A 12,942-nucleotide genomic window follows, 5' to 3' on the forward strand; every position below is an offset into this window, starting at 1 on the left:
TCTTTTCAGTCACATAATTTAAACTGTCTCCAGACCGTTTGAATAGAAAAATTGGTTGGCGAATCGAAAATTGTTCCTGAATCAAATCGTGACCCTAAAAATCAGAATTGAATCGCCAGACACTGAAAGATTCACATCTCTACTTTATATGTCTTCTGTCATTTTATTCACTATATGACATATAATATGAACCATCTGTCCTCCCCTCCTATCCCAGTATGTGCTATAGCAGTGAGAAACTGTCTGGAGTGCCAACAAGCCCAGTTCAAAGGAGCAGAAGGTCCGACCAGAAGCTACACCGTCATGCCCAGCACCGCAGTGGGAACGGCCAAGTCTGTGTCTGCTCAGGCAAGTCGACTTACTTTGTTCCAGACGATGTCGTTCATGAGAAAGGCACTGATGATCACCATATTTGTTTATGCTGATACTGACTTACTCAGTTCTTCCCTGAAGTCTCTCATGTCCATTGTAATAGTATTTCAGTCTGGTCTTGTTTGTGTGAGTGGTCATCAGTGGTTTATGTTTAGATCAGACTCTGACCCACGTCTGCAGGTAAAAATTAATGGGGCGATCAAAAAAAAAAAAATTACTCTGATCTTAAAAGAATCTTACAAAAGAACACGCTTGCCTGGATTTCAGCTTGAAATCGTTTTTATTCCGAATCTTATTTGGACTGCAGTTATTCAGGGAAGTTGGTTTTCCTTCAGCGGATGAGTTTGAGCTCCAATGAAGAAAACGGTGGAAGGTTTGAAAATTTGGGCATTTTTGACTTCAAATGTAGCTGTTACTACAGCTGATTGACTGCAGATGTTTGAAGAACAAAACATTTTGAACACAAGAATTGATGAAGGGTTAATAGATGCATTGAGGGTGCAACGCCCCATGATGCTGCCTGTTGTTTAGAGTTTAGATCAAACCTAAAACATCCAACCCGACCCGAACCTGGGCTAGACCCAAAATTAACCTGACACACCATTTTACTTTTATTTTTATACTGTCATTTAAGTAAGCAACTTCTCCAGACTTTAGTTTTTGTTTAGCGTCTTCCAGCTCCGTCTTGTTGTTTGTTGTATTCTCAGGATGAGTTGGGTCCAAATCACCTGAGATGTTTGATGGGATCTTATCTGCTGCTTCTGGAGCGCAGCAGGGTGCACTGCACTGCGCTTGTTACAGTCCAATTAACTTCTGTGCCACACTTAGTTTTTTTTTTTTATTTCTTCAACAGATTAAACCATCTACTGCTCTAGTTAGACTATAATAGGAAGATTAACTCAACTTTATGTCTCGCACTGTCGTTTGAATTTGCATATGCGTTATGCAGGCACCACAGAGACCTGACCCGGCCCAAATTTTGGTTTGATTTATGGCTCAGGCCATAAATCTAAACTCTACTAGGCGACTCGTTGTGGTGGTGCTGGTTGTGGTGCACAATCAAAGTAAGCAGCAGAATTGACCAGTCACCATGAAGCTGAAGCTAGCTCACTTTTAGCTCCTCTTCCATCCTGATCGTCATTGTGGTTGTTGCGACCCGGTGGAGTCGGATCTGGCTCTTCTCTGCTTCTCAACACCAAATAAAAAGCTGCAATATTCCATTTCAAACAGATAAATAAATGAACTCCTGTCCCGTTGCCGTCCTTGCCATTAGACCCCCAGCAGGCTCGTCCTTCGCCCTCCTCAGCAGCCATCAGGTCTTGTTGCATCAGCTCATGTCTTATTGTATTACAGGACGCGCTGCTGCTTGCTACTCTAGACCAGGCCCCTGTGTCATTGGCCCTTTGATTCGATCCGGTGACTTCCAGGAAAGCCATGTTGCTTTTCCCTGAACTGGGTGTTGGAGCTCATATATAATGCAGTGGCTTTGTGGGAAAGATGTTCTGTTGTGTATGTGTGTGGTTGTGTGTGTTCTCCAAACTTTTTGTCACATAGGCCAAAACAAAGTAGCTGGAGTTTTTGTAAGAATGATATGGGTAAATCATTGTAAAAGGAATTTTTGCATGTTAGCATTATTTATAGACAGGCATCCAATTTACTAAATTTCTTCAGGGATAAAACAAACGCGTTTTGTCTACAAGAACAGGGTTTAGGTCACTTTTGGATCACATTTGATGCATTTAATCATGTTTAATAAATCAATTGGAAAGCAGATTTGGCAGTAACCAAAGTCTGCTTTGAGTAAAAGTCGCTAAATAGATGTATTCCTACTTACTATGAAACTAATGCCCCTTAGTTAATGCCCCTGGACCACGCTTTGGACACCCCTGCAGTAGACCCTCTGATGCCTGTAGCATCTTTAGCTCAGTTCAAATAAGCAGACATGTGATAACGGACTCTCTCTCATTCACACAGAGTCCTGTTGACGTGGTGACAGGGGGAATGTCCACCGTCAGAGACCTGGACCGGCTCCTCCAGGACATGGACATCAACCGCCTCAGGGCCGTCGTGTTCAGAGACATTGTGAGTTGGACAGCGAAGATGTGCGTCGGCCTCAGTGTGCCCTCCACAGCAGACCGTTTAGTGTGTTTTGTTTTGTTCCAGGAGGACAGTAAGCAGGCTCAGTTTCTGGCGCTGGCCGTGGTCTACTTCATCTCAGTCCTCATGGTGTCAAAGTATCGGGACATCCTGGAGCCCCACAACGACAGGAAACCCCCTCTCCGCTCCCAGTCTACCAGGAGTACAGGTACTCAGACAAAGAGTCACTTCAGCTGCATGTGAGGAGGAGGATGGTGAAGGTTTTATTGCCAGATTGTGCCAAATGTTTTAGTAATCCATGGTGGGGCGGCTTCTCTCACCCACTCTTCAGAAATCTTCATGAGTCATAGTGGATAAAAACAGCTGCTGGCCTGCTAGAGTCACCGTCACACACAGAAGCAGGTGGATTCTTTTTAAAAGCCACCAGGATCATAAAAACACTGGGCTTTGGTTAGATACAGCATCCAGAGAGCAGAGCTGTACGGTGGCCCTGAAGTCCAAAACCACATCAACATCAACTAAGCACACCTCCAAAAAAGCAAAAACCATTTAGCACAATTATAATATGACATAAACTAAATAAAATAAACAAAAAAAAATTAACCAAGAACAACAACTCCTAATTAAGAAAACACAACAACGTTAACAAAACAGAAGAGGTAGTTCCCATTGGGAAACTTGAGACATTACTGATCGGACGACTCTGCTTTACACTTTACAACCAGAATTTATTCTGTCTTTAATCGTTTGTGGAAAACATGAATGTTACCAGGGATGCAAATGTGTCAACCGCTAACCAAGAATGTTTTGAGTCAGAAAATATTACAAAAGCTCAGCTTCATTCTTTTTCTGCCTGCCTGAGAGAGCTGATGCCAGAATAACTTCTGCTTCTAAAGGCAAAAGTGATGTCAACCTCTCCCGTTTTGTTAATATATTTTCTTAATTTGTACTTGGTTGTTATGTTCTTTATTTGGTTGTCTTGTGATTTGTTGAAGGGGTTTGCACATCAGGGCCACCGAAGTGCAAACTTAGACTGTTGGGCCTTTAGGTTGGAAAATGATGAGATAATTATCTCACAAACAACTCAGAAATGGTTCACAAGATGCTAAACCAACCTTCTTCCAGTACTACAAGGGTACACATACTTTCATCTAGATGCATATTTGGCAACATTTAAAGTTTTCACACTCAGATAAATAAATGCCCTGAGCTCCTGCAGTAAAACGTTCCTTTCTCATCTCTGCCAGAAACAGATGTTAAAGATGAAATAAATGAAATCTTTTAAGTGGAGCTGTGTGGCTCACTGCAGCTTGTAAAATGATCAAACCAGACAGAAAAGAGGCATTTAAGTGATGTTTGAGTATTATTATTATTTTCTTCAAGTTTTTTCATCTCAGTTTTGAACTTTCTCCATGACTACACTTCTACTCATCAGGCTTTTCTTTTATTTCCTTATATATTTTTTCTTTGCTATGCTACAAACTATAAAAGTTAAGCAAGAATGTGCAGTATAATCTTGGACATAAACACGATGAACTTACAAGATTATCCCATTTAGGCATCAAAGCAGTGATTTTGGACGTGGCTTTAAAGAAAAGCGAATCAAAGAGCTGCTGGTTAAAGCCAGAATGAGAGCCTGGTTCTGGTGTTGATGCATTTCACTAATGGAGACACAATCAGATTTTTGTGGATTCAAAGAAGGAACAATAGTCTGGTACATCTCTCCCCATGAGCCATGAAGGGTCCAAGCCGGAGCTGAAAGAATCTTGGGGCTACGTTCCCATAGCAGGCAGAAGCGACCCAAACCTGCTTTTTTTTATTTGTATTTTTTCCTGTTTTTGACCCATATCCAGACTGTTCATTGCATTCTGAATGACCAGATTCTGAACTTTTCTGCCCCACAAAAAATTTTGACTCGTGCCACTTCCATATCATCACCTGCCTAAAATAATGACCCAACTCTTTTTTTTAGTCAAAATTGATCTTTCTTTTTTTTTTTTGCTTTGCCTAAAATATCTTTTGGATGTTTTAGAGTTGATTATTTCGCCAAAATCACTTTAGGCAAAAAATGACTTTGGACATTATTTTAGGAAGGCGACGATATGTGGTACGAATTCAGATATGTTGATTGTTTTCAAAGCGTCTGCAGTCTGAATGATCTTTATCTGGCTTATGTGACACGTGTGTCATAATTCTGGCCCATACAAAGTCAGATGCGGCAAATCCAGACATCAACAATAACGTCCAGATATGAAATTATGAAAAAAGTATGTCACTGAAAAGCATCACATCACAATCCCACCACTCTTGACTACGACTACACATCCAAACAGACTTTTCTACTGAAGCAGCAGTCACTATTAGCTACTTCTTTTTATGGTGTTATGATCTTGTGGTGATGGTGCTGAATAAGTTTTAAAACCCTCCATAAATGCCGGTGTCCATTATTACTTTGTAAACGGTCTGGCTCTGTGTGAAGTCTGTGCTCCTCTTCTGTCCATGCTGGTCGCTTTGGGGTCATAAACCGTCCACACAGAAGCCTCTCTGGGGTCGGGATTAATTAGCAGTATGAGTCACCATGTAAAAAAATCACAATTGTGAACAAAACCCTGTCTCTCTCTCTTTCTCTCTCTCTCTCTCGCTCCAGACATCGGCGCTGAGGTGGAGAACGGCGTCTCTCTGAGACGCTACGACTCGGGCATCGGCGATGACCACACGTCGGCTGTGGCCAGCGAAGCTGACCTGTCTTCCTCCGGCGGCCCGGACGCCATCTCAGAAGCCCTGTCCACTCTGTCCTCCGAGGTCCGCGGCGCGCCCTCCGCCGACTCCAAGTCCAAGAACGTGAAGGACATCCTCCGCAGCCTGGTGAGCGCGCCGGCTGAAGACATCATGGTGGACCCCAGTCTGCTGCCCCTGTCCTTCCTGGGACCTGTGACTGACTTGGACCGGCGATCATCGCTCCAGTTTCGTTCATTCGATAGGTGAGGAAGTTGAAAACGCTGCTTTGGACACGACTCCATGCCAATCGCTCAAGCTTGTCTGCGCTGCGTCTTTGTGTGTCTGTGGAATAAATCGGGAGAATTGTCGGGAGCTAACAGTTTTGACAGTTATTGAAACCCATATGGTATAAAGTTTTGTGATCCTCCAGATTTCCAGTCCACAGTCTGATGATGTGTGTCCTCACATAGCTACAGGGGACTTTTGAAAGTCAGACCTTGAAGACGTCTCGGCTCGCGGTCCTCAGAGGAGGCCTTGGTGGATCTTGAAAAAGCGCTCTGAAGCACCGAGTTTGGTTTTCTGCCGTCTGTCAGAGCGGCTCGTCATGCAGAGAAAAATGCTCTACAAAGAACCTGCCTGCAGGAAGACAGGAGTCCTCTCTGTGAGGATGAGACTGGAGACGGAAGCTGTTTGCTGCTCGCCTCACTCCGTTTCCCCCTTTTCTTAGCGGTAGAAGGCTGTGTTGCCAGATCATGAGAAACAAGCAACTAGCTCTAAGAAAACAAGCCCAAAAAAGCCCAGCTGGCAACCCACCACATTGTGTAAAACACAGGTCACTTGTAAACAGTGCAAACTTGTATATTTATAGTAAAAATAAATAAAAAAATTGATTTAGGTGAAATTAAATATCCATTTTTCTATTTTAACATCCATTTTTTAATAAAGCTGCTTTTACCTGCTTGCCATTTTTTTGTCACCAACTGCATTTGCATTACAAGTGTTCATAAATATTTGTAATGTAAAAAAACAAAACACAATTTCACAATGACAGTGTTTCCATTAAATGAGAAATAAAATTAAAATCACACGTGAATAAGCTTGTTTACGCACATAAACAAGTGATAAGTCATTAAAATCACGGCAGCGATGGATGTAAACATCATGGCTGAATATATTCATAACTCTGCCACGGCACTCGCGCTCATCATCTATCAGCCAATCAGAAGAGAGGTCTGCATCTTATTCAGGCATTGGAGCAACAAGCTGCTTTTACTTGGGAGCGGCTACATATGCAGCGTTTTGGGGAAATTGTAGTCGGCCATTTTACAGAAGAGCTTTGGATTCAACACGCTGGAATGAGACTCAACTCTATGAACTGTGATGCTGTGAGAGCTCTGGTGGAGCCAGCTGAATATTGTCTGAAAAAAAACAAAAACAAACCATCATCCTCCTACTTCTTGTCGTCGTCTTCTTTTGGAGAGCTGGGAGATTACCTTATGAGAAAGACAGTCGAGCCCAAAAAAGCAACTTCATGTTCAAAAACAAACCCAAAAAACGCAACTCGTGACTCATTAAATCATAAACGGTCTTGGCAACAGTGGTGCAGGTATCATTGCTTTACCTCTGAGTTTGGGGGTGAAGGGGAGACGGTTGGGCTTCAAAGACGGCGGGGTGCTGAAGTCGCAGACAAACCCAGGTGAGAGAGGATGGCTATCGGTCTGGTTTGCATTTGGAGCATTGATTCTCAGACGTCTTGCATACGGCAGGGAGCGGGTTTTCAGGGGGGAAAGACGAAGAAAACAGATCTGGGAACGCATTGGGGAGGGGTCGGGGGGGACAAGTGTCAAGTCAAAGCCCCCATGTTCCGAGGGAAACCTTTCTACTTTTCAGTCAGTCGGCTGGCCTCCGACTGTGGGAATTCCAGGGCATCTCCTGCGACGGCGGGCCTTTATCTGAGGAATGCTTTGTCAGGTCTCAGGGCGCTCCTCATATCAGGGGGATTAGACTGGCTCCTGTCCGCTGAGCTCCTCGGTAGAGAGAGGGAGAGAGAGGGACGGCTGGAGAGCGTAGGCTAACAGCTCGGCCCGCGTCTACAGGAGCCTCCTCACGCAGAGACCAAACATTACCGCTGCTGCTGCTGCTGCTGCTCGGGGAAAAGATGAAAGCTTCCTGTCTGAAAGAGATATTTCATCACTGAACAGTCACGGTTGACCGTAGTGTGTGTTGCAGTGCGGAAAGTCTAAAACGGTAACCTGATACTCGGCAATAGTTAATAGTTTTCATTTAAAAGCCTGTCATCACAGAGATGATTGTCACTGAGATGTTTATATTGACGACTTGATGTGCTTTATGGTTGGAATATGCTAGTGGAGCGACTAGTGGATGAGAGGATTATGAGAATTCAGCGAATGCTTTCACTTCACGTTTTTTAGTTTGAGATTAGGACTGGACAATAAGGCTGAAAAACATCACGATTTTAGGGTTTCATATCAAGAATTCTTGATTTTTTTTTTTTTTTTAAAGGACAGGATCACGTAAAATGGACTCTTGCATCCTGTTATATTATTATTCTCTCATCAAAACCATACCTGGAGTTTTGCTTTGATTCTTTAATGCATGTTTGAGGAATCCTTTAATCTCCCATGGCAACCATTCAGCTTCTTCCCAGTGCAGCACTGGTAAAATGTTGCTAAAGGGTGAACAGAGGAGGCATGTCGTGATGACTTCCTGTACTCGGAATTTCAGGAAGAGTTTTAAAGAGACAGAGGCCCAATTTCAAAGCACTAATTTGTAAAGTTACATTTGTTTTAAGTAATTATTGATATATACTGCATGTTTATAACAACTTAAGGTAACATCCCTGGTACCGTGTTACATTGACTGTGCTATAAAATATAAAATACATAGTACTGCCACTTTATCAGCACTTGTGGTGGCGAGTGGTTCCAGTTTGCTTGGCTAATTTATCCTAAATGTCCACAAAGTGTCTACGTTACAAATGCTAACCCCCTATTTGACCGTTCTGATCCGTTTTGACCCATCACCAGACCAAGAGCTCTGACTGATCTTCTGCCAGACGATATTCTGCTTGAGTCCCAGGAGCTCATTTCCATAAATCAGACTATAAGTAGATTAGAATTGATTCCTTCAAGTCATCCTCTGTGAAAGCGGCTGCAGAGAGTCGTAGGGTTGGAGGGTTTTGTCTCCAAAAACATCTGGAGTTGAGAGGAAAAGGACAGACAAAAAAAAGTATCAAATCTTGATAAAACTGTGTGAAAATCACCCTACAAACTGCTTTGACTTTGAGATAGTTTTTAACAGAATAACAAAGTTGGTGCCTGCTGGAGTGACTGGACACAAGTTCAGATCAGTTTCTGAATGAGTTCCAGGGTTTGATGGAGAGGGTGTGAAGAGTCTGGATGTTTCCAATCAAATGTTCTTCGTTTAAATGAGCAACTGCTTTACCTCAATTCCATTCATCTTCAACAACAAATGATTTTACTTTTTAACCCAAGACGGTATTGAAGCTATTTTTGGTTGCCTACTTACTGTAAGACTTAATTTTTTCTCTACAGTTCATGTCTGTCTTAAACTCAGATTTCCGAGTCTCCCATTTGCCTCACATCATCAGAACTCAAATATTTTCTGGAAAACTCTGAAGCCAGATGGAAGCCTTTCACACTGGAATTCCTCGTTTGTTTTACAATCTTTATTTAATCTTGTTTCCTAGAATAACCTGGCTGAGAGCGTCGCACAGACGACTACAAATCGTACAACTGCAGATATCAAATCTAAAGATTTCTGAAAAGAGGTGCGCATCGTTACAGTCTGACCAAACCTTTAATAAAAAAAAAAAAACGGTTCAAATCACCATTTCTCCCAACACGTACCGTAGAGCGTTTGCCGCGCCCGAGCCCACGCCCCGGCGTTTTATCACACGGCGGTAATCATTCTATTACCGCTCGGCATCTCCCACTCAGCTCCAGCTCTCCCACCGACACCAGCTGACATTCTACACCGACATCTCCTGTCAAAACATGGCAACTTTCAGCTTGCCCAGAGGGCCCGATTTATGGGCGCAGCGGATGGGAAAAAAGCCGGGATGTAGCAGATAAAAACCGCTCCCCGGGTCAGAGGGTGAAGTATCCCACCTGATTTATTTACTGCTGCAGACCTGCTGCGTTTCTCTGTGCATTTCTCAGCTTTGCCCCTGTTATGACAGCCAGTCTGCAAATATTTGCTGACACTATCCAGAACTAAACAATGTCATTGTACATGTCTGGGATCTAGACTGGGACGGTTCAGCGGAACGTGCGAGTGTTAGACGCTAGCATATACATGGCGCAGTTGTTTGCATTCCTGATAACAGCGCGCTATAGCTGATGTGAAGATGAGCCGTTCTGCCGGTGAAAATGTTAAAGGATTAGTGAACATGGTGAACATTTTATGTGAGGAATCGGTGGGGCTGAGTTTCACTATTTGGGTTTTTACACCACAGGTTAAAAAAGTGGCTTTTATTTCAGTCATCCCTTCCGTGATTTGTATGAATTGTTAGGGCCAAGCTACAAGAATATTTGTTGACTTACAAGAACTTAGTCATAATATTAGCTGAAAAAAAAAATAGTCTGTTTACCAGAAAAAGTCTCAAAATTATAAGAAAAAAGTTCTTTTAATAAGCCAAAGCTTTGATAGTTGTTAAATTCTGACGTGAGCAGTTTTTACATGATCGTTTCAAAGTCCTTCTACTGATGTGTTGATGCTGATGTATTAAAAAATTAAGTATTTCTATTAAGGTTGAAGTATTTTGTAAAGAGTTTACACACATATGTAGCAAGATGCTCAACATTACTCATTTTAATTTTTTGTTTTTCTTCATGTTTCAATTCTCTTGAAATTGACTTTGTCCTCACAACTTTATTCTGTAATTAAACGAAAAATAATCGTTTTTACATTTCATGCTTACAAAGTGAAGCATAGTGATTAATTATATTGATCACAGAGCTTGATTGTGGTTAAACTGATTATATTTTTTACTCTGACACTAAAAAAATCACAAAACATGATTTAGATAAAAATAGTAAAAGCAACATTTATTTCGACTTCTCCAAACTCAATGAGCCTCTTTGTGTGTCATCAAGGTTAAGCTCTCTCCAAACACAGCTCGATGTTGTGGAGTTATTTGAAATGCAGGTTATTTGCGCGTGCAGTCATTTTAAAACCTTTCTACCGTTATGTGCACAGAATTGCATTCGAAATGTTTTGAAATGATGACGTGATAAAACCTTCATCAGTCTGCAGTAAAACGTGGAACACAGTGTTTACCTCCATGCTCCGAAGACAATTTATTCTCAGTCACATCCAGAGCTAAAACAACAGAGATCAGTGGAATCAGAGCGCTGACTGCTGTTATGCTCTCTGTGCTGAGAGCTTTAAATAATTCAGTCCCAGCCACACACACATGCGCGGACACACACGTTTGGCTCTGGGCTTCTGTTTGCGGGCTGAGTGGAGCCGCTCACGGCTGATTAATCGACTGGGGCGGCTCTCTCGTGATAAGTGTGGCTAATGACCTGCTGAATAATTCACTGGGCCTTTGCTACGGCGCGGATAGAAGGCCGAACACAACAGGGCCATCAGCGCACCGCTACACCACCAGACACAGGGGGCGCTCCATCTCCCCGTTTTTCCTCAGCTACCGTTAACAACCGGGGTGTCTCATGGCAACACGGCCCTGACACCACCATCCTGTTCACTCAGTCACTTCTTTCTCCACTCATACAGGACGGGGTTTCCTGGTGGGCATCAGGCTAAGCGTTGTATATTAGCTATATGTTGTATTAAATATATAGGGGTTATATATCCTTGTATTTTTGGTGAAACAGTTGAAGGTGCAATGGTGACTTATTATGGCCTATGCATGAACACAAAGGGAGTCTGAGGTCAGGTGTCTTATTTTCTTATATCACTTCCTGTCCAAAAGCTAACAACTTCATCCAATAAAGCCACAAGTCATAAATAATGAATAAAAAAAAATGGTGCAGGTTTCCCTTTTCCCCAAAGTCCAAGGAGCCGAGGCAACGAGGAGCCTGCTGGCGCCGACTCTGTTAACGTTAGCCAAGCTGTAGCCATGTGAGGAGGCCGTCGCAGGTTCCAGTCCCAGCCTCATGACCGTTGTCGCATGTCTTCTCCCTCTCTCGTTACCAACTTTCCTCTCTGACCATTCTCAAATAATTCAAATAAAACCTTCCAAAAATAAAAGCTAGCTAGCGCGGATGTTAGCACATCATAAGAGCAACTTTCTGGCCTTACAACGGTATATTTGTGCCACCGTCCTGAGTTTGCAGTGAGACCAATGTGAGCACATATATCTTTGTGGACAAATGATAATGTGTGGTGTGCAACACCAGAAGTCAATCATACAAAAGTCTTTCACTGTAGTGCTAAAACTTTTAAATATATTTTTTTATTTGTCTTTTTCAGGACCATAGTAGGTGTTAAAGTTCTGTCAATAATCTCTGTACCACCCTGGGTTTAGCAAGCTTTCTGTGTTGAAGGATAGCAACATCGGTTCCATTTCGGTTTCTCTCTGCATGGAAACCCAAATGTGTTTTTTCAGTTGAATCTGTTAGTTAATCCGCCTGAACCCAGCCTGAGCCCAGGCTCTGATACTGCAGCCAGGGTTCTGTCCGCACTACAGGAACCGACCATTAAAATATTAGACTGGCCGTCTGAGTGGAAGTTAGCACACGTGCACCAGGAGCGGAGGGCAGCTCTCTGCTGTGTGATCTGCGTCAGATCGGAGCGTTTGCGTATCTCGGTGAGCCTGTGTTGGGTTGTGTTTCTGAGAGCTAGCAGTAGTCTGTGATTAGACCCTGCTTTCACTGTGTCAGCACTGATAAGCAGGATCAGACTCCCTTTGATATGACCAGTGGTCTGTCAAGAGTCCTGCTCCAAACTGACAGCTTATCTAAACGCCGCTCTCCGCCCATCTTCTGCTCGTCAGATGGGAATGAAACTCTTCTCTCGCTCACGCTTCTGAGAAACATTTCCTTTTTTTTTCTTCCTTTTTTCGTCTTTATGGCACGATCTGAAGAGACTGAATTACTGTTACAAGATAAAACAGATTTCATCTCTGGCAGAGAGTTGTTTTTCTTATTTTTGTGGGTAGTTATTATAAATTATTTTGTACAATTTAAAGCTTGTGTGTGTTGATTTTTGCAGTTTGCTACCAGCAAGGGATTTTGCAATGCAGTAAACCTGAAAATGATCAAATGTTGTGAAACTAGTAGTGGGAACACACCCTCTACCTGCACTTTGGATAGTTTCACTAAAACCTCGTCTATAATGTGGCTCATTTGAAATATTCAGGCAAAAATCCATAATAAGTAATCAAGTTAATTACAGTCATTAGCTGCAGCTAACGATTATTTCAGTAATCTATTTAATCTATACATTATTCTGATGATTAAGCACTTAATCGGATAAAAAAAAGAAATGGTCCCATTTTGTAGATTTTTCCACTTTACCTTTTAATCCTTTTTATACAATATAAAAAAAACCAAAAAGGATTTATTTGCATGTGCAGCTAATAAATCCTTCTAATAGTGTGTATGGCTGATCTGGTGATTATTTAATGGATTTACTGATTAATAATTGGATAGAAAATGGTGCTTAAGTGAATATATTCTTTTTGTTCTGGCATAATTTGAAGCAGGTGAAGCTAAAACTGCCACTTGAAATTCCCGGTAGAACATA

General features: G+C 42.3%; 1 protein-coding gene across 5 annotated transcripts in view; it reads left to right on the top strand.

Moving 5' to 3' along the window:
• The window catches only part of lrba (LPS-responsive vesicle trafficking, beach and anchor containing), a 232,396-nt gene that overhangs the window by 57,158 nt on the left and 162,296 nt on the right, over positions 1–12,942 (top strand). For 4 of the 5 annotated variants that reach the window (XM_081616331.1, XM_081616388.1, XM_081616399.1 and 1 more), the window contains exons 26-29: positions 218–348; positions 2,347–2,454; positions 2,536–2,677; positions 5,117–5,450. In XM_081616331.1, coding sequence (XP_081472457.1) covers positions 218–348; positions 2,347–2,454; positions 2,536–2,677; positions 5,117–5,450 — 715 coding nt within the window. The remainder of the gene's footprint in view (positions 1–217; positions 349–2,346; positions 2,455–2,535; positions 2,678–5,116; positions 5,451–12,942) is intronic. The other variant, XM_081616359.1, reaches the window with a different exon arrangement.

The sequence above is a fragment of the Poecilia reticulata genome, chromosome 1 (genome assembly GCF_904066995.2).
Source record: "Poecilia reticulata chromosome 1, P_reticulata-male-v2, whole genome shotgun sequence".
NCBI lineage: Eukaryota > Metazoa > Chordata > Actinopteri > Cyprinodontiformes > Poeciliidae > Poecilia > Poecilia reticulata.